At 43.1% G+C, this 22,042-nt stretch overlaps 1 protein-coding gene across 32 annotated transcripts in view; it reads left to right on the forward strand.

Annotated features, from left to right (window-relative positions):
• The window catches only part of DST (dystonin), a 438,190-nt gene that overhangs the window by 79,216 nt on the left and 336,932 nt on the right, over nucleotides 1-22,042 (forward strand). For 28 of the 32 annotated variants that reach the window (XM_070514637.1, XM_070514639.1, XM_070514651.1 and 25 more), the window contains exon 4: nucleotides 16,397-16,604. In XM_070514637.1, the coding sequence (XP_070370738.1) occupies nucleotides 16,397-16,604 (208 nt within the window). Of the gene's footprint in view, nucleotides 1-16,101; nucleotides 16,237-16,396; nucleotides 16,605-22,042 lie in introns of those variants that run through there. The other 4 variants (XM_070514661.1, XM_070514662.1, XM_070514663.1 and 1 more) reach the window with 1 other exon arrangement.

Below are 22,042 nucleotides of genomic sequence, written 5' to 3' on the forward strand. Positions count from 1 at the left end.
AACAATGTTTTGTTATAATCTGGAGTTGAACATAAACCCTCAAATAGAGAAAATATTGATGTAATATTTTTATGATAAAAAATCCAGATAAATTACGAAATAGCAATTGTGCTTGTCAAGTTATTTTATTTATTAATTTTTCTTTATTGTTTTTGGTAATTAACAACTTTCTAAAAAATGTTGCAGTTCAAAGTGCACTTTTTTTTTAGAGGGGAGGATGAGTTGTGGCATGAGGAGAGGATATTTTTTGTTTTCTTTCGTACATGGGATACTCAGTCCATGAGATCTCTAGTTCATTAGCTGTTAAACTGAGTTCAGGATAAATCTGTTACATAAATAGGCACTGAACAAGTATGAAGACAAAACATTAAAGATATTGGAATTTGGGCACCAAAAGAACTTTAGAGGTGATAGACTCGTCAACAATTTAGGAACCTCAAAAATCATCCAGGGGCCGGCCCCGTGGCCGAGTGGTTAAGTTCGCGCTTTCCGCTTCTGTGGCCCAGGGTTTTGCCAGTTCGAATCCTGGCGCATACATGGCACCACTCATCAGGCCATGCTGAGGTGGTGTCCCACATGCCATAACTGGAAGGACCCACAACTAAAATATACAACTATGTACTGGGGGGCTTTGGGGCAAAAAAAGAAAAAAAATAAATTAAAAAAATCTTAAGAAAAAAAAATCATCCAGCCTGGGTTATCACTGAGGAAACGAGGCCCAGAAAAGTGCCGTGAGATGCCAAACACCATATATCCTGTGACTTTCAGAGTCACAACTGGAAACAGGGCCACCTAGTTGAATATACTCTTCTGTGCTATATTGTTGCCCTGCTTATATGCCATGTTTAACCAAGCATTTCAAATTTTTTATATTTATAAATTTAAAAAGTATATATTTATGTTTTATAAAATGAACTGACCTCCCATGTTTAAAATTAATTTAGAAAACTCAGACAGCTTACATTTTTAATAAAACTATATAATAATCATTGGAGTTAATGGGAATATTATGCAGGCAACACAGATTTCTTAAGTTTGTTTCCAGAATACGTGTAATCACCATGACTCCAGGCAACCTCGTCTGTTTATTAGAGTGAAAGAATCAGGAAGTCTGAGATGTAGACATTTCAGGATACTAGGGAAGTGAAACATAGCTGCTTCTGAAATGAGAGCGCTGCTTTTTATAAACAAATAATTGTCATTATTTCCTGTTTTTTAATCCCATTAAAAACTGTTTTGGAATGTCATGGGCTCGCTGTAGCTCTCGAGATCACCATAAACAAGTGCAACTGTGCAAGAAGAGAAGTTATAGAGACACACAGACGTTTCACGTCAATGGCAATTTTATTGTTGCTGACTAATGATAGTAATGGTAGCTGGCATTTCTTAAGGCCTTCTGAGCCAGGCACTGTGCTGGGCAGTGGGCATTAGCTCACTTAACCCTAAGAGCAACCCTAGGAGGTAGGTTTTCTTTGTGGGTTAGAGAACCAAAGCTTGTGCACAGTTGCACAGCTAGTAGATGGTGGAGCCGGGCCAGGAGGCACATTGCCCTGCTAGACTCCAGGGCCCCGTCTAACCTCAGTTCTCTGTTCTTGCCCCACTTAGCTGGCTGAGAACAGTTCCATTTCTGGTGTCTGGTTAGGAAAGTTTTACTGTGGGTCATGGGATGTTATGCTTTAAATCTCTTTTTCCAAGACCAGCTTCGGGGCCAGTATAACAGGCAGGGATGGTGGGGGAAGGAGGAGAAGTCAGAAGGAACTGATATTTACTGAAGGAAATCGGTATTTACTGAGTACTTACTGTGTGGTAGGCAGTACAGATGCTTTGGCAGAATTCACTCACTGTTCATTTTTCCGTTCCACAAATATTTACTGAGTGCCTGACTGTGGGTTTGTCGCTGTGGTTGGAACCGGGGAGACAATCATGAAGAAGACAACATCCCTGTACTCCTGGAGCTTAATTTCCAGTGGAGGAGACAGACAACGCACAGAGTAACAAGTGAATATATAACATGTCAGTGGCAATGAGGGCCTTGGGGAAAACTGAAGCGGGTTAAGGGGTATGGAATCATGGCGGGGAGTGAGGGTAATGTTATATAAGGTTGTTCGGGAGGAACTTTCTTTAAAGGTGACATCTGAGCAGAAATCTGAAGACAGATCATGAGGTCTTGCAGGCCATGGTGCGGGCTTTGGGTTTTAGCCTGAGGGCTGGAAGGTTCTGAGCACCGGCACGGCGTACTCTTTCTTGTGCTTTTAGACTCTCTCTAGCGTCTGTGGGGGGCACAGACAGTGGAGGGCCAGGGAGAGAATGTGATTGGGCGTAAGAGCAGCAGAGCTCTCATTTATTCAGTGTCTAGTATGCGCTTTATGTTATCACTTCTAATGGTTTCAGCAATCCAACTGAATTAAGTTCTCTCTGTGCAGCAGACGATGGCACCAAAAAGCTCCCAGTGGCTTAGAAATTTCCCTAAGGCTACACAGCTATGAATACTCAAAATTGACATTTTTGGCCCAGCTTTTTAAAAATGACAGCTGCCGTTGAGGGTGTCATCCTGGGTGCTAGATTTGGTTCCAAGTGCCTTGAAAATGTGACCCTTATAGAACAACTTTGAGAGGTAGGTATTACGCCCATTTGTAGACGAGGAATCCCAGGGTCATGGAAGTTATGACTTATGACTTGCAACAAGGCAACGTAGCTCAAGTGGCAGAACTGCGAATGGAAGCCGTGATGTGTGGGCCTCCTGCTTAATTCTGGTGAGGCAAAGAATTTACAAAGTGCTGGACAATCTCACTCTTCTTCACCTCTCTGCCTATTTCCCCTGCTTGGTTTGATTGCTTTCAGGTGATCCACCCCATCCCTTTTTTGGAGGAAACTGCCTGATAAGTTACTGATAGCTTAGGATGCCTTTACATGTTTTATTATCCCTCCTGCGAGTATGTGCATTTACAAGCCTGTCACAGGGAGAGGATCACTGACGAGTGAATCTCTAATGGGAGGATTTCAGACAGTGTGGCACCAGTTTTCGGAGCAGATCTTCTGACTCCATCAGATCACCTGAAAGATTATGTTCTCCCAGGAGAATCAGGAAGGCAGGTGAGAAGATAAGGCCGTCTGTCTGGATGACTCGCCGGAGTGGTCCTGATGAGCCTGTGCTCTGAACTAGGGGAAGAGGAGTGGGTTGTCACGTTTCAATTACGACATGCATGCCAGGCAGTGTTTCTCTTGATTAGTATGCTGATTCAGGGCCAGGCCGTGTTTCTTGTAGTACGGAGATTCGCTTGGCTCCTTGCATCTCATCTCTGTGATGGTCGGAACTGGCTCCAGGAAAAACTGAGAGAGAGGCAAGGTTTCTCTTGCTCTGCTTCTAGGATCCTCAGTGCTCCCTCCTCCTTTCATCAGAACATTTTGTCAGGATGTAGTATGATGCCTTTATTCACACTAAAGTTTAAATGACTGAGCTCATGTAATGTTTTCTATCTGTGAGAAGCTTGATTAGAAATAAAAAGCTTTAAACGGAAAAAAATGAATCTTTATTACTGGAATTTTAGGCATCAGCATGTGGGTGATGTGAAAGGAGGTGAAAAAATGTTTTCAAGCCCTCTAAATGATATACTTTTTGGTAATGTAACTAAAATATAAGTACTTTTTTACCTGATTTCCATTTTATCTTCTTTGTCTTAGAAAGAAACGCTATAGAAACATATTGAGTATTACGTGCTGGGCGGGCATCACATTGGCTGTTTACACACATTATCTCATTTCAGTGCTGTCTAACGCCCAGCCACATATGTTGATTATCCACGTCTTGAATATGGACAAGTCAAATGACTTCCTGATGGTAGGATGGGTGGTGAAGAATGGAGCTGGCAGAAACACTGTGGCCTCCTAACTCAGCCCAGAAAAGTCCAGCATAGTCTAAATACTTAAAATAGTTTTAATAGTTAAAACGGTAAAATGTGAATGATAGCAGGTGTTGCTACTTCCCCGATGCATAAAGATGAGTCATAAAGCTTATAAAAGTATTGTTGGAGCTGGTTATGGCAGGGTTCTCCAGAGAAACAGAACCAGTACTACATACACACACACACACAAACTTATTTTAAGGAATTGGCTCATGCAATTGTGGGGCTGGCAAATCCAAATCTGTAGGGCAGGGCAGCAGGCTAGAAATTCAGGTAAGAGTTGATGTTGCAGTCTTGAGTCTGAATTCCACAGGACATCAGTCTGAAAACTCAGGTAGGTTTGCTGTGTTACGGTCATGAGGGAAATTCCTTCTTCTTCAGGAAACCTTAGTCTTTGCTCTAAAGGCCTTCAACTGCTTGGACGAGGCCCACCCACACTATGAAGGGTAATCTGTTTTATTCGAAATCACATCTAAAAAAATACCTTCACAGCAACATGTAGACTGATGTTTTGCCAAAACCTAGGTGCCATGGCCTAGCCAAGTTGACACATAAAATTAGCCATCACACCAATAAATAATGGTTTTCATTGAAAAGAATTTTGAAGGTGCCTGGATTCTTTACCTGCTGACTTTGCAGCTGGTTCCTGTGCGGTGGGGACAGACACAGGACCAGTTCAGGAGGAAATGAAGCGGGGCACAAGGAAACAGCTATTCGTTTATTCCATGATGTGTGTGTGTGTGTGTGTGTGTGTTGGATAGAATTCATCATATTGTTTTCTGGACATGGATATACGTTTCAAAAAATTCTTCAAGGTTTTATGTTACTGTTGGAGGAAGCTATCAGGCTGGTTGGGAAAGTACCAGTTGAGAAAGGGAGGAGAAAAAAATCCTCAAGCAATATTTCAGGGTCAAGTGTGCAGCTGGGAGGCGGGGGAAGGTCAGGGGATTGGAATTCCCACAAATCCTAAGTGTGCAGTGTGACTAAGGAGGAGAGGGTGGGTCTGCAGAGCCACGACACAGGGTCATGACTGATATGAGAGCCCGCTGTGGGCACTGGGAAGGAATGAGTGAATTTGTTTTACGAGTGCAGTGGAAAGAGTTTACCTATTTGCCTGTTACAGACAATTAGAAGTATAAAAATATGAGCATTGCTATTTTTGTGTTTTTAATGAGCATAATATCATGACTCATAAAATGTTACAAGAAACACGTGCTAATGGCCTGTCTGTTATGTTCTTCAGAACAACTCCTATGTGAAAGGGGACAATGAACAAGATGGCTTATCCACACTTATTCTCTCTGTGTATGAGAAAATGGACGAATGAAGGACGGAGAGGCTCAGTAGCGCTTTGGTCCGGGGTGCTACCATCTCAGCGCACCCTCACATGACACTGACTGGCTGCAGCTTCTCTTGAGGCTGGTTTCGAGGTCACTCACTGCAGCTCCAGGAGGCTGGGGTGGAAGTTGGAGGGAAATGCAGGTCTCTTAGAGGTTGGTGACTAGCCAGTCTTTTACCTTAACCAGCCTGAGGCACCACGTACTCGGAGGCTTATCAGAGAGACTGGACATCTTAGGCCTCCTTGTATGACTTGTCTGTAACCCACCCATTTTTCTACGGCCCTTCTCAGGTTCCCCACTCTTAACACTGATGTTTGACTTCCAACCTTCTTCTCACTCCTTCTAGATAAACTATCTTACCTTCTTTATTAGCCACAGCCCAGCCTTCCTCTTGCCTTCTCTCTTTCTAGTCTCTAGATATTTCTCACATTCATTCTCTCCCTTCCATCCCTAATATCTGTGATTTAGTTCAGGCTGTCGTCATTTGCTGGACTATTACAATAACTGCCAACCAATCTTGTCTGAGGTTGACCTCTCTCCAGTCCATTCTCTCCGTGGCTGTCAGAGTCACTTGTCTATCAGGGCAAACTACTTATAACCCTTCAGCAACAATCCGGCTCCTACAAGATGTAGTCCAAGCTCTTGCATTGCATGCAAAGCTCTCCATGCTCTCCACCTGCCATCTGCTTCTCGGCCACATCCGCTGCCACTTCCACCTCTGCTGTCACAGCACCTTATGCTTTTCCCATGTCTCATTCTGGGGTACTGGTTAGATAGTCATAGGTCTCAACATCCTTCTCCCCTCTCCCTACTGTCTTCTTATTAGTTACCTTAATACCCATTTTGGAATAAGGTGGCAATAAGCCAGCAAGCAAATACATTCCCTTCTTCTCTGGTTCTAGAGTGATTCAAAGTAGCCTTAAAATGAAAAACGGTGCTGGAGGAAGAAGGAGACGTAGGAGGACGTAGCTACTGTGGTGCTCTTGTTGGTGGGCTGTATGTGTGTGAGAGACAGACAGATGGGCAGTACTCAGGCCGTTTCTAGCTCTAGTTGGCAGGGCTTCCTCTCTGAATCTCTACTTAGACGGGCCCCAGCTGCTGAAGCCAAGCAGCCAGGCCAGTGGATTCATTCCACAGTCATCAGGGGTCCGCTCCGGAGAACGGGGATTCTGAAGTAAACAAACAGTCCCTGCCCACACACTGAGTGGGAATCTTAGTCTGTAATCTCTGGTGTAAGATATCTCACTTTACTTATTTATTTTTCATCTCAGCTTAGGTCTGACTCCCAGTTCTGATTTTGCTGGGCCCGGTGCTCCCCACTTCCTCTATCTCGGAGTTGTATTAAGGTGCTAGGATCTTATAAGACACTAAAGTGTCAGAGAATAGGAGGGAACATTTGTGCCTCCAGGTTATGCTGGCACACCCCTGTGACTGCCCCCATAGGGCCCTTCACGCTGCTTCTGGGTCCTTCCCAGGACACAGAGATCTTTGGGAAGGCTAACCATGTGGTCTATCCCCCTAGACACACCTGGCAGCCATCTCTCTCTGAGTTTTCTTCTGGGATTCAAGGGGTCTCCGGCTGTAGCATCCACAGAGGCTCCCTCTAACCCAAGCGGGCCTCTTTTTGGTCTGGGGAAAGTCTTTTTCTCAGAGCCCTCTCCCTTTTCTATAACCTTAGCCTCAACAGATTTAGGTTTGTGGAAAATAAAAGCCAAGTATACTTGCTGGCTGTTTCTGCTTCCTGCCCTGGCACGGAGCTTCCCCTGGGGATATGGCAGGGAAGGGACGGGCCCCTTCTGAAAGAGAGATGTTATTACAAAGACAAAGTGAAACCCAAGGTAGCCCTTGGTGTAGACGCAGGGGCTTTGGGCCACATAGTTGTTATGGATGGATCTCAAGTGTTCTAAGACTGGAATGTACAGAACATCTTAGGGAAAACACAAATATTAGTGAAAGGCATTTGGAATGCACTTAGCATTTATTCCCAGAGGGGAGGCCACCATCTGGTATGCAGCATCCCAGTTGGGCAGAGTTTTCTACCAAACCAGCTCAGAGGCAGTTGACCTCCTTGTGTGCCGGCACTGGCCCCTGGTCCCAGTCAGGTACGGCTTATGGTAGCAGGGTTATTTTCACTTAACACGTGTGGAACAAGCCCTGTTTTCCTCAGCAGGGGGAAAGGGAAGTGCCAGGCACTTAAAGCTTCATGGACTGGGCTTCAGTGCAGTAATAAAAGCTTTTATTTAACGAAAAAGTAATTCTTCCACTTAATTGAAGTAGTAACTGAAGTGAGAGAATAACTATGTAAAAGCTATTATCCAAAGCAATTTTCTGAAGTCTCATTAATGAAGACAGGTAATGAAAATGAAGGTATAAAGATGTAACCCTGCTTATGTTTCAATAGGGAAGAATTGAATATAATTGCTTTTTTCATATAACATGTTTGTCTAAGTTTTTGTTCTTGTCTCCAACAATGGAGGCAATGAATTTAAAAGAAAAAAAAAACAACTGAATTTAAAAGAAAAAAAGAAAGAGGAGTGTATTTGAAAGATACAAAGGTATCCCAAAGAATTGAAGGTTCGATATCCAAGCTTGGGAAGGAGAGAGATGGGAGCTACCTGACCTTGTCCCCTGAGAGCTGCTATGAATGGACCTAATTCCAATAACTTCCAGTCTCTGTGTCTCTGTTTGTTGTTTCAAATTTCCTGGAATGACAATCACATGGGCTCAACTGGAGTTAGTCATCTACCCCTGTGTCACACAAGTGTGAGTAGGTAGCATCAGTTAATGCTAAAATTTGCTTAACTCTTTCTACATGTAGGGCATTGCCCTTAACACTTTTCAATTATGATTTACTCCGCTACAACAACCCTATGTCTTATGTGCCGTTATGTTTCCCATTTCTCAGAGGAGAAAACCAAAGTCCAGAGAGGCCAAGTTTTCCCAAGGTCATATAGCTTTTACCCAACATTCAATCTTTGGCATGACGTGCAGATATCTTTAATTTTATGACTAGACAGCAGCATAGATGGTAGTTGGAGTTTGGTCTCTGCAAATATCCTGTGTTTATACCTTAGGTCCCCACATGGGTGAAGTCAGAGCCATATCCTGGCTCTCTGAAATACTTGGCATCGAAGCTTGTTCCATGACCTAGACAAGGGTAGGAGAAATGTGGGGAGCAGGGTTGACCATAGGTAGGGGCAGGAGCAAACGACAGCAGGAGTTACAGTAGTGGAGGTGGGAAGGTGGTCCAGCCAGATTCCTGGGGATCATGAGCCAGGATTTGCTGAGTCATTCAGTTCGGTTCCATTTCTTGGTCATTTGAAATGTTAACCAGGGTTCTTGGAGATGGAGCAGAATGACATTAGCACTTGGACATCACTAGGAACCTGGCGTCACCTGTTTCTGTTTGACGCTAATTTAAATGAGATATTTTGGTAGTCCTCTTTGTTTTGTTTTATCTCCCCCTCTTCAGTTTTCTTCTCCTTATTTTTTAAACTGTCATCCCCTTTTTATTGATTATCATTATCCCTACTTTTTCCGCTGTGTCATTGCTTTACTCTCTGAAGGCAACAATGTCACCCATCTCTTAATTTATGCCAGGAGCCCCAAACTCATTTACCTCCAGGGGCCAGGCATCATAAAGGAATAAACCAGGCCAGGTAAGGGCTGTGTCAGACTGGAAAACGCAGGTCCTTTCTACAAAGGGGAAACTACGACTAGACCCAATGTTCCACATCTGAATTTTCATGCAAAATTTCCCAGATATAATGTTTGCCATTAATTAGTTTTTAAAAATGGGTTGGCCAACCACAGCGCACCTACAGGATGGCTCTATCAGCAGTTTATAACTTGGGTAGGACACTCTTGGAAGAGTAAAGGTGATGGGGAACACCTCTATCTCCATCCTGGCTTCTAAAGGGAATGTAGATGTTCCAGGCTATTTTCTGAGTCAGCCTCTCACTCCTCATTGGCTTTATACTCTAAACCATATTTTATGTATATATTAATATTATTCCACTGGAAGAAATATTTTCAGCTTAATACATAATGATAAGATGATAATATTTAATTATAAGTTGGCTATTTTATCATCTCCACTCTCCTAGTTAGATGTTAAACTCCTCCAAGGCAGAAGCCTATGGGTGCTTAAGACATATTTTTAATTGGTTGATATAAATAAACATCCATTTAAATTATAAGATTAAGATTCTCTAATTAAAGAAATGTTTGCAGTGTTTGAGCTTGTCTTCCTAATGGGTTTCTGGTTTGGGGGGCTATTTTCAGAGTTGTGTTTGCTTTTCTTTTAGGCAAATTATTTAAAATGTCCTTCCTCAGTTTGGAAAGACTGTTTGCAGATGCTCAAATGCAAACTAGTTTTGATATCTCTATGATTTTAATATGATTGAATTAAGCTGGACTTGCAAAAAAAAAGATGTCTGTGCTATTTTTGAAAGATTTTTATTGTTTTGGAAAAATTTGGTATTTTGATACCTAACATAGATTTTCTTTTATTTGTAATCTATTTGGGGAGAGGATTTATGGAGGTGCCAGAGCACATGGGACCAAAGAGTCCTACAGTTGGAAGAGACCAGAGAGTAAATTCAGCATTCCACTCAGCGAAGCCTTGCTCCCTTGGTGTAGGGAGGTGTTCACTACCACACAAAGCAGTCCTTTCCACTTTTGAGTAGCTGTATATTTTTGGCTGGTTTTTCTTTGTTGTGAACTGACATTCGTCTCCTGTCATTTCCACACTTTGGGCCCAGTACCGAACATAGAACAAGTTTAATCCTTTTGGGCTCTCTAGTATGTTCGTGGTAAGATCTTTGAGCGCTATGAGCAAGTTACATGTTCCTCCGAGGGCCTGAGACCACATCTTAGAGCACTTAACACATGTTTGAGAGCACAGGCTTTGGAGTCAAAAGGATGGAAATCCTGGCTCCACCTTGTACTCACAGAATGACTGTGGAAAGATTGCTTAACCTCCCTAAGCATCGTTTCCTTATTGGGTTACAGTGAGTATTAAATAAGACAGTGAGTGAAAATGCTTAGTCCAGGCTCTGACTACAGTCCCTCAAGAAATGATGCGTATAGTTAGAACATGCTGGTTAAACTGAAAGGAAGGAAGTCTCGCAGAATGTCTTAGTGTTGAGCCAAGACTGCATAGAATCTGAAGCCGTGCTCCTCCTGGAAGTGAATCTTTGATACTTACCTTGTAGACCTTCTGACACAGATAGAGGAGAATGATGTCGGCACTTTCCTCCTTCCTGTGTGCCCTCAGCAAGCTCAGTTTCCCCAGAAATGTAATACCACAGAACACGAACCAAACACAATCTTTATGCCCTAGGAAGAGTTTGCATCCTGAATTTCAGTGGTCTTCTTTCACGGGCTGATGAACTGGCTTCTACACCTAGAAAGAAACCTTTGACTTGCTTAACTCTTTGCCCAAAGCCTCCTCCCTTGATTCAGATCCAAGAACCTTCCAGCTTCCCCTCCCACTGAGCTCCTTTTCCTCTCTAGTTCCACCCAGGCTCTTCCTCCTCTCTGAGCTAAGGGCTCCCACAAATCTCCCTTAAAAGGAGAGGGAGAGCCAGTTGAGGTCTCACCAACTCAGAAGCCCCCCTACTTTTACTGTTTTAAGGTGGTTTCCAGTTGAGAGGCTAATTAAGAGCTATTTATTTAATGAGACAGTATTGAATTGTTCAACTAGTTTTAAAAAACTTTTAAAGTAAAACAAGCGCATGGTCCCCAAAGTTTACCCTAACTCATTTTGTCTTTAAAGAATTAAACAACTCTTTCTTACATTTTCATTAACTGTTTTCTTCTCTATTTATTTGTGGTAGAGATCATTTTCCGTGGGATCTCTAAAATCAGATAATATCCCCTGGCTTTTTAACTTATTTCCAAATAAAGAACTAGTATATAAGGAGAGTCTTGGGCCCTACCGTGTATTTTTGTACAATATGTAAGAAGTCAGTGTTTGTACTTATCTAATGAAGGGGATTTTAAACAAAACTGCATGTTTACTTTTTCTAAATTTTGATGTCTTTTTTTATTTATATAAAATATAAGAAATTATATGATAGTGAACCAACTTCGTGTTCAACAGACTGTGTATTAAATGAATTGCAGGGTATTTTTTATACCCTTCCGTCTAAAACCATGCTTAGGACTGGGGCAAGCAGATCGCCTCTCTCTGGCGTGTTGTTGACAGAGGCCACTGTGTCAGTGCATCTCTAAGTGGATATGAAAACATGCTACCAGAAACGACTTAGACGGATGCTATCACTGTGTAGTTGCAGCCCAGGGATCTTGAACTCGTGAGAATAGACTAAGCAACACTTAAAAAAACTGAAAAAGGCCTTGCTGTGTGTTTCCCCCCAACACTTCCTTTTGAAAATATTCAAATTTACAGAAAAGTTGAAAGAGTAGTACAGTGAATACTTATCGTTAACCTATTGCCACATTTACTAATGCTCTCTGTTTTTGTTGAAACAGTTGAAAATAAATGCACATATCATGACTTTCATCAGCCTGCGTCTCTTAGATTAAGGACACTTTCCTACATAAACACAGTACCATTATCACACTTTAGAAAATTAACAATAATTTCCTAATATAGTCGTCCCTCGGTATCTGTGGGGGATTGGTTGCAGAACCAAAATCTAAATTACTTATAGTACCTAATACAATGTAAATGTAACACAATGTCAATGCTATATAAATTGTTGTTATACTGTATTGTTTCGGGAATATTGACAAGAAAAAAGCCTGTACACGTTCAGTACAGACACAACCATCGTAGGCCTTTCTATCAGTGGTTGGTTGAATCCGTGGATGCAGAACTGCGGATATGGAGGGCTGACTGTATCATGTAATAAACAGTCCATGACCCATGTTCACATTTTCCCAATTGTCCCTAAGATGTCTTTTTAGCTTAAAAACACCCCCCAAAACACAACAAACGTGAATCCAACCAAGGTTCATGACTTTGTTGTTACGCTTCTTTTGTCTTTTTAAATATAGAAGAGTCCCTGCTTTTTTGTGTGTTTCATGACATTGACCTTTTTTGAAGAGTGTAATAATTATCTTGTAGAATTCCCCACAATCGGGATTTGTCTAATTGTTTCCTCATGTGCTTTGTAAAAAAATTGTTTTTCAAACTTTTGGAAATATACATATAGAAATGTGCCTAAATCATAAGTATAGAAGTTTGTGAAAGTTACCTTCCCAGTCTCTGGGATCCTAAAAGTCTGGCTATTTTGCAAACCCTTATCTCTGCCCTTGTTTCTCCCTTGCATTGAGAGAATGCCTTGTGCAGGGACAATATCCTGGCACTTTCCTGCAGATCAGGGTGCTACAGCTGGGCAGCTTCCAACGTAGGCAGTTCCCTTGTACTTATCTCAGATACCCCACCGGGGTTTCAATTAGAGAAGTTATTGTTTAGTTCCCCTTCTAAAAATGTGGCATGATGTAATTATCCTGGCTTGAGGAGATTTGGGTTGTTTATACAATGTGAATGAACTGCCTATTAGGAAAGTCATTTTAAGGCTTTTGGTGATTAATTCACTTGTTAAAACTGCCATAATAACTAGGTTGTAATAAGACACAGTACAGGGTTTTTTGGTTTCTTGCAACCTAGTGTGCTTTTGGTTGTAGAGATCCAACGTCGGTCCAGAGGTGGCTTATGGTCCTTTATTTAAAAAAAAAAGGCCAAATGTTAAAAATATTCTGACCCTAGGCCAACGTTGTCTTTACAGCCCTGATTGCTCTCTCTGCTCTTTCCACGTACTCCACAGCTCTTTCTTGTTTCTCTTGTTCTCAACACGCATGCCACATGGTGATGACAGATGATGGTGTAAATTGGGTTCTTAACCTGAGGTCAGTGGGTCAGGGAATCCCATAAAATCATATGCAAAGTTTGCGTCTTTTAGCTTATGGTGCTTTGTTCTGGAGAGAGGTTTCCATAGACTTCATTGACTTTTCAAGGGTGTCTGTGAGCCCTGAACTGTTAAAAGCACTGGCTTAAATAGTTGTTTCCTTCTAGGGCCTTTGAGATTTTCTCTGACCCTTCACATAGTATCTTTTTTCTTTAGTAATATTTTTGTGTATTTGTTTTAGGTTAAAACATAAGGAATAAAATCAAATTCGTTCATCATATTAGTCATCACTCAGAGATAACCACTGTTTACATTTTGATAAATAGTTACTTATCTACCTATTAACTATCTACTTATTTATCCATCATCTCTCTGTCTGTCCATCTTCACACACACACATAAATGCACACATTTTCTTAAGGACTCATTCTATATGAATTCTTTCCACTTTGCTAAATGTAGATCAAGAACATTTTTGTTTAATTGCCACAGAGTAGGCCATTGGATGAATATACTGTAATTTATTTAACCAGTCCCTAATTGATGTCACAGATATTTGTATTTTAACAGGAATCAAGGCTTAGGCCACAAGAGTAGAGCAAGAGTTAGGACCTTGGTCACACGAGCCCTCTTCCTCTGTCTGACCGTCCAAGCCCCACATCAAAGGTTAGGCCCTGGACTTCTGGTCAGAGAATGTTTGCTTCTTCCCACAGAAAAGAGAACTGTGCTCTTACACCCTTCCCCCAACCCGTAAGACAGGGACATGAATCGGCAAGTCATTTCAGATCAATAAAGAATATAATGGTTTTAGAGGATCGATCAGCTCTGACGCAGCTTCACTTAAATCCATTCTCAATTTTCAAGGTTCAAATGGGCCCTAATTTTATATAGTTTTCCTTATATATTTTAAAAGTGTTTCTGAAAATTATTGTGTTAAAAAAATCTAATACTTTAATTGTTAAAATCCTTGACTCATGTAGCCTGGGAGAGACTTTACCATATGGAAATAGGTAGGATTTCCTTGGGTCTGCGTGTGTGTCTATATTTCCCTATGATGTATTGCTGAAAGAGGGGTTGCTGATTGTCTTTTCTTCCTTTTCTTTCTTGTCTGTTTACCCATGACACCATCAGATCAGAGGCTGCACCCGTCAGCACCCTTGGGTCCGGGGGTAGTAACTGTTCCCATCTGGTTGCATGTGATTAATGGTGTTTATGTCATGGCATAAATCACATTTTGCTGTTCAATCAGCTGAGACTCTGGCCATTAAAAAAATTTACTCTACAGAAATCAATAACCAGTGGTTTTTGGAAAGGAGCAGTTCTTTAACAGTTATTCCCCAAGTCTGTCTGTAAAGACAAACAATCAAATTACTGTACTCACTGAAACAGTGCAGGCAACAAGAAATAGAATCTCACGGATAAAGGACGACCTTAAGTAAGGACAGGTAGGAAGCTGTTTTAAGGAAGACAGAAGGCAACCAAAGAAACCCAATACCCTTTTGAAAGTCTTTACAAATGTCACCCTTTTTGACGGATCCAGCCAACAACACAACCTCTGAGAGCTCAAGCTGAATTTTCAGAAAAGCATGGAAAATAAATTAGGTTGATAATAGCATTCTGTGACTGACTTAATGCCACTCACAACTCTCCATGGACTCTAGCTATGACACAGAAAATCAATTTTATTTATTTATTTGCCTCAAGTTTGCCTACTGCATTATTGCCACTAGGAAAACATATGAAATCTAAATAAGTAAATGAAATTAGCCAAGGTGATGAAATTTCATGTAAAAGAAAATGAAAGACTGCTTTTTTTGGGGGGCAAGAATAGAGCTACAGATAAATCGTACATGCTTTACTTTGTGGGGAATATTGTGTATACTCTTAAAATGATGGTGTTGACCATATGAGCTACATGCCTGGATAGACTGAGGCGAGGTCCTCATCCTGATTGCCTTGCACTTTATTTCACATGCCCTGGGTGATTGCTTGGGGATGTTGCTCACACAACCTGTTTTTGCTGCAGTTGCCACTGCTTTTGTGAGCACTCCAGTGTTTTTGCTCAAATTGGAGCATGCCTCACTGAGTCCCGCCTGCTACTTGTCTTAGGAATCTGTTGCTGCAAGTTACAATTAGAAAATTCGAGTTACACCAGTTTTGCATTTTCACCTGGAGCCTCAGCAAAGTGGAATTCTAAAGGGGAAAGTGAAAATTTCCCTTTGATACTTTATTTTCTTTACAACCCTGTTCATAGCACAGAGTCAGCATCCTTGTTTCGATCCTGAGCTGGTGGCTCTTTAAATAATCACAAATGTAGCCCAATAAAGGAAGGAAGGAATTAACATCTTGTGCCTTTTCCCTGTATGGAAGATACAACCCTTTTATGCAGGATATGACCCTGCAGATCTGCTCCTGGTGGACGAGGGGAGGACTAACCTTCAGGCAGAGTGCTCTGGTGAAAGCATCAGGTTTCTCATTTCCCTGAGTAATGACCAGGAGCCGACAAGGGCTGTTTCCTGTCACTGCGCTGCATCATTCTCATTTCCATTATTGGCAGCTGTTACTTTGCTCAAAGTTTAAATTATCTCAAGAACTCTACGCTGAGTTCAGATGTTTGTTTATTGGAGCTGCCTGAGGCTTTTGAAAACAGTCTTTTGTGTTCTCCCAGTCTTAAGAAAAGGCTCTTCTCAGAATCGGCCCTTCCTCCCTCCTAGCTGTTTTCTGGGAACCTGCTTTAGTCTCATGAAGAAAATTAAATAAAGAGGATAAGGGCTCAAAACTGGTCAGAAAGGAGACTCCAGTGGTGAGGCGACTTGAAACGGAAAGGACCTGGGACTCAACATCCTGCGTTTGTGCTTTGTTTTTGAAACTTTGAGTGAGTTGCATTAATGAATTAACCAGCAGTCTAGCAATGGAAAATGTCTCTCCTGTCCTGATGGGGGAGCCAAATACTATACATTTGTAACAGGAAGACTGTTGATTCTGGCTTCATTGTTGGGTCAGTCATTTGTGAGCTGGTGGCCGGACCGCAGGCCACACACTTCTGTGCAAATCGTTCATGTATTGGGACTGCCTGAGTATTGTTTCTCCTGTCGGAGACGCGGCCAAGAAAAGATGGTGAGCTCCGTGTTTCATTTCTTGTTTGTGTATCTGCTCGGCGTAGAGGATGGTGCAGGATGCCTGACTCAGTTTGGGGGCAGGGGAGGGGGCTGTTGAAATCGATGAGCCTCTGTGAGTGTTTGGCTGTTAATGCTTTTTTCTGTGTCATCCTCTGTAGAGTTCCGGGAACGCGTCCTATCGCTGCTCCATGTCTTCCTCTGCGGATTTTTCCGATGAGGATGATTTCAGCCAGAAATCTGGCTCGGCATCTCCAGCTCCGGGAGACACCTTACCCTGGAATTTGCCTAAACATGAGAGATCAAAAAGAAAGATTCACGGGGGCTCGGTGCTGGACCCCGCGGAGAGGGCAGTGCTTAGAATAGCAGGTAAGAGCATCCGGCAAGGGGATGGAGCTGGGTGGAGAGTTGCGGAAATTCACCCGTCTGCTCCCCGGGGGCCATATCTGGGCGCTGATGCACCGGACAAGATTTGTGCTCTAGGTGGGGGAGGAGGATGACCATGTTTACTTTACGCCCTGATTTTTCGAGAGAGCGATTTGCCCAGCCTGCTGGTGACTAAGCTGTTTGGCCCTCTCTTCTGGTTGGATGAATCGATATCTTTGAAATGCAAGGAGATATTTACAGACATCTGCATTAAACTTTCCTATATACGTGCAGCAGCCACTGTGACAATCTGAAAGTATTAACTCCAGTGATTCCTACTGTATTTGCCGGAAGCTGCGAGAGAGCAGCCTTCATTTTCATTTTTTCCCAGGGGCACTGAGCTGTGCAGATTGAACTGGGGTAGATTCCTGGGTTTTGGTACCCAGGATTGCAAGGCTATTCCAGCATCTTGGATGCCATTCCTTTTATTTAATGTAGCATCTCTGCCAGCATCATGTGTCCATAGCAGCTTTCTGTCCCTAGTGCTTTTCAGGTTTAGCCATTATGCATTCCTGACTAATTAATATATGGGAGGTGCCAATGTTTCTGTTCTGTGTTACTGGTGTTCTCTTCCATTGGCCCTAAAAGTCAAACCAGAAGTGATGGCTTGTTTTACCTGGCTGAAAGCTGAGAACGCAGTGGAAATCAATCCTCCTGCCTTGCGGTGCCCGTGTGGTTTGTGTGTATGTGTTCTGTGCAGGAGAGGTGCTTCCTGGGGTGGTTGTCTCTCCACTCCCTCAATAATTTTTTCCTTTCTCTGAAATGGTAATGGGGTAGAATGGTGTAAGGCCTTGGGGTTCTCTTGCAAAGGCCAAAGGCCAGGTGCTTTCCCGAGTTGGTTTCTGGGTTGCAGCCAGCTGATCAGGCCTCCTTTCCTCCCCTCTCCCCCCAACTCTCAACTCTGGGGTCCCCTCCCCCTCAGTTTCTTCTGCCTCCCACTATAATGCAAAGTTGGTACTTATTCTCCCTCTAGGGGGCTGGAGGGGACTAGCCCAGATCCCAGCCACTGTGGCAGCTGAGAGTCCCCCTAGAGTCCCCCCTATGGGATTTTCTGATTACGGGAAAAACAAACAGCGCCTAGCCAGCCATTCTCTAGTCTGGGTTTCTGGGGCAACAGCCTTGAGCTTCCTCTGGCTTCTGTTGTGAGATGCTGGCTGGTCTCACCCAGGCCTTTGAAGAGGAGGGGTGGAGCAGTGAGGAGGAGGAGGATAGAGGGTGGAGAAGGCAGGCTGTTTGGGAGCCAAGTGCAACCAGGGCAGCCCTGCCTCTCACCACCCTCCTCTGCTCAAGTACCAAAAAGTGTTTAGTCACTGAGGCCTGACTCCTGGCCCTGTTGAGAACCAGCACCCCCCACTCCCAAGCAGGTCTGAGGCACAGGGAGAGGAGGAGACAGCGCCATACCAGACATTTGGCTCAGCAGAAAGGGAAGACAGGGGAAAGGAGGGTGTGTGAGAAGTTGTTGGGGCTTCGTGGAGACCCTGGGGCCTAAGACGAGATGCCTGTATTCTGTGCATTTTTATGGAAGGTGGAAGATGCATCTGGCCTGAGAATTTTGATGGTGGTGGCCGAGATGGATATTTTGCTTTTGGTCATGAAGGAAGGGGTTATGAGAGAAGGACAGGGCAGATATTTGTCAGAGGGGATGAAATTCTAGAAATTGGGAAAGACTCTATTAGGCAGGAAGTCATGAGACGTTCGTAGTAGTCATCGTCAGTGTACACTGTAGGTGGCGAAGAAACGGAAGAACTAGGGGTTCTCGTGGGATGCGCTGGGCCAGCAGATGCTTGTATTAGTGGACTGGCACTGTGTGAGGGCAGGGGCCATGTCTTATTCATTGTAAAACGTTTGCTGAGTGATCTGTGGGGATAGCTGTGAAGTTGGTGGCAGTTGATGCACTGGAGAGCTCAAAGTCACATACTCTTAGGATTCCACTAATTCTTCAAAAACAGAACAAAACAATAAACGGTATAAGCAGCCCCAGTATGGAAGTGTACCACTGTGTTTTAAATAAATGTTGGTAAATTGGCTGTTAGCTACACAAATCATAATACATAATCATACATGGAGCATAGATTCAGGGGCTGGTCCACAAATATCAAATATCTGCTTAATCATAATGTGGCTAAATTTGAGATTCAGATATATTATATGTTAAATTGGCTACTGATCACCCAGTGTAAGGATAAGGGAACGATATCTGAGGGAATTTTGTGCTGTGGCTAGTTTGAAAACAGACCATTAAAATTTCGACTTCTTATTTTGTTACACATTTTCACACTCTGCCTGAAATTTACCCCTTCTCTAAATTTATTAAGAGATTGGGTGAGGTTAGAAATAGTGTGAGGATGTCCATAGTGTTCATTACTTAGTAATAGAAGAGTTGAAAGTTTAATATTTTTATTCGTTTTAAAAGTCATAAAAATAGAATATGAAAATATCAAGAGTCAAAAAAGACCCTATGGTCTGTGGGATACCTTAATTCATTCATATTTAATAAATATTTATTGAGCGCCTGGAATAAAATGAAGAAAAGCACACAGTTCTGCCTTTGAAGAAGCCATAGTCTACTATGAGAAATATGGATGTGTTGTTGGACAGTTGCAACACGGTGTGAGAGATTCGTCGTAATGGCTGTAAGGACCTAATATGAAAAACCCAGAGGAGAGGCTAATTAACTTGGATGGAGAGGGGAGGCGTGGGAGGTTCCCGAAAGGTTTCTGAGGGGGAGCACCACTTGAGGTGAGATTTAAAGAGCTTGATGGAATTAGGGTGAAAGGGAAGGCCACTTCAGAGGGATGGAACTACGAGAACAAAGGTAGGGAGTGTGTTTAAATTGGAACTGCAAGTAACGTGGGTACCTAAGCATGGGATTTGGTGGGGAAGAGAGAAACTGTCAAGGTGCTTGCGTGAAATTCTAAGGAGACCGGACTCTTTATGCTGTAAGTGGAGGAATCACTGGAAGGTTTTTAAGCAGTGCAATGACATCATTAGATTTACATTTCAGAAAGTCTTAGTGGGATGGTGTCACATGTCTGACACGTTATATTTTTAAAAGTGCTTTTGCATTTATAGTAGTTTCTTTATTTGAAAATCTGAGACTATAAAATATACCTTCCTGTCTCTCGGGGTCCGTGTGAGAGGAAAATGAGAAAATGTAAGGAAAGGGGCTTTGGAATACCCATTGTATAAATGCCCTCTACCTAAGAACAATACAGATCTGTCGTTCTTAGCTACAGAATGTTGTAAGCTGGGTCCTTCAGTCTTGAAGTGCCTGTAAAGGTACGTGGTTGGTCAGTGACAGTGCTATTTTAAAATAGGAATTTTTGTCCCATCTGAATTCTTTGAAGCTGGAATTGAAGGATCTAAGCAGAGTCAGACTCTGGACTCAGGCAAACGTGGATTTTAATTCCCCCTCTATCACTCAGCAGTTGTGTTTTCTCAGACAATTGACTGAACTTCCCTCAGCTTCATTTTCTCTATCAAACGCTCATGGTTGTGGTGATTCAATAAAGTAGTGAATGCAAAACATTTTGCAGATTCCGTGGCACATGGAAAATGCTCTATAAATAATAGTGTACTGATGGCCAGATGCTCCTGTGAGCACTCAGTGTGTCATCTCGTTTAGGCCTCCCAACAATCCTATGAAGTAGGTACTATTATTTTCTCCATTTTTCAGAGGGTGACTCTTGCCGAGGTCAGACAGCTAGGAAGTGGTGGAGCTGGGGCCTGAATTCAGGCAGTCTCGACTCTGGAGGCCAAGCTCTTAACTGCTGTCCTTTTGCTGCTTCCCTATGGAATACACTATTATGATTAACAGACTGACCCGATATTACCATTTCAAGAATGCGTGGGGCAAAGTCTGTTTTTTTGTTTTTGTTTCTTTTTTAAAAGATTTTATTTTTCCTTTTTCTCCTCACAGCCCCCTGGTACATAGTTGTATATATTAGTTGTGGGTCCTTCTAGTTGTAGCATGTGGGATGCCGCCTCAATGTGGCCTGATGAGCGGTGCCATATCTGCACCCAGGATCTGAACCGGCGAAACCCTGGGCCTCTGCAGTGGAGTGCGCAAACTTAACCACTTGGCCACAGGTCCGGCCCCGGGGCAAAGTTTGCTTTTACAGACAATCCCAAATGCTGCTTCTGTTCATTTTGACTGGCTTCTTAAATGGACAGTTAAAATCACTTAAGTGTGCCCTGCTTATATTCTTAAAACTGGGTGCTCTTGGGTGTCAGTCTCTGATGAAGACTCAGACTATGCTCTTAATGACCTTACTCATTGTGAGGAAGACAAGACAGTTTTGAGAGATCTATGTCTGCACATGTGAGGTCTGTAAATGGAAGGACTCTCAAGAGATCTAATTGCTAACCCTTTCATTTCAGGGTGTTCCATAGGATACGTGTTTGTTACTTCATGAACTAACGTTTACATAAAGGCATGCCAAGTTGCAAGAAAACCCTAGCGATCCTAAAGGCTTAGTGGGACATAGGATCAAACTCAGATTATAAGCCAGTGGTCAGGATGGAAAAGGAGATGTGGTCTTGCTTTGTTTGGATTAACAAAAGTGGGCCAGTTGCTGAGGAGAAGTAAAGCTCTCCAATTCAAACTCAAGTAAGGTTTTTTCCAAGAGTACTCATCCCCATCTAAGAGTTCAGGGAAAATGGTCCAGATTCACAACACCGAAAAAGAAAGAGAAAACGTCAAGGACAAAAGGGCAGTACTGTGAAAGAAGGAAATAGGGAGGGAAGACGTGGGCAGGAGGGGAAGTTGTCATAAGTCAGACGGCCAACAATGAACTGGTTTATCTAATAATGATAATAGCCAACACTTACAGAGCGATTTAACGTCACAACTTTATCAGGTGGGCACTATCATCGTCCCTATTTACTGATGGAGAGAGGCTCAGAGAGGATAAGTAACTTGGCAGTGTCACAGTTAGTAGGGAGCCAGGATTCCATCCAAGACTTCAGTCAGTACTCTTAAACACATCCATTTACTTGCCTGGGTTCCAACTGGTTCCTCCAGTGGACCCCGAAACTCACCCACTTTAGCAGTATATGGTATGTCAAAATTAAGGGAATTGTATCCATTTTACTCAAGTTCACTGTGTGGAGTGAGCAGTGGGTAGCGAGAAGGAGGGAGGTGACAAAGCTGGGGGTGTTATGAAGGGACAGGGGCTGAGGGCGCGGAGCGCAGCAGCAGATGCACAGGCTGGCTCTGGGGGGCGGAAGGGAGGGACCGCCGGCTGGTCCTCTGGCCGCTGCGGGGTGCCGGGCGCGCACGCGCAGGCGCGTCTCGGCTGTCAGGCCCTGATGCGCGGGGCCACCTGCAGAGGCCGCCCCGCCCCGCCCCCGCGACCTGCCCTGGGCACGGACCCCCGTGC

The sequence above is a fragment of the Equus asinus genome, chromosome 8 (assembly GCF_041296235.1).
Source record: "Equus asinus isolate D_3611 breed Donkey chromosome 8, EquAss-T2T_v2, whole genome shotgun sequence".
Taxonomy (NCBI): domain Eukaryota; kingdom Metazoa; phylum Chordata; class Mammalia; order Perissodactyla; family Equidae; genus Equus; species Equus asinus.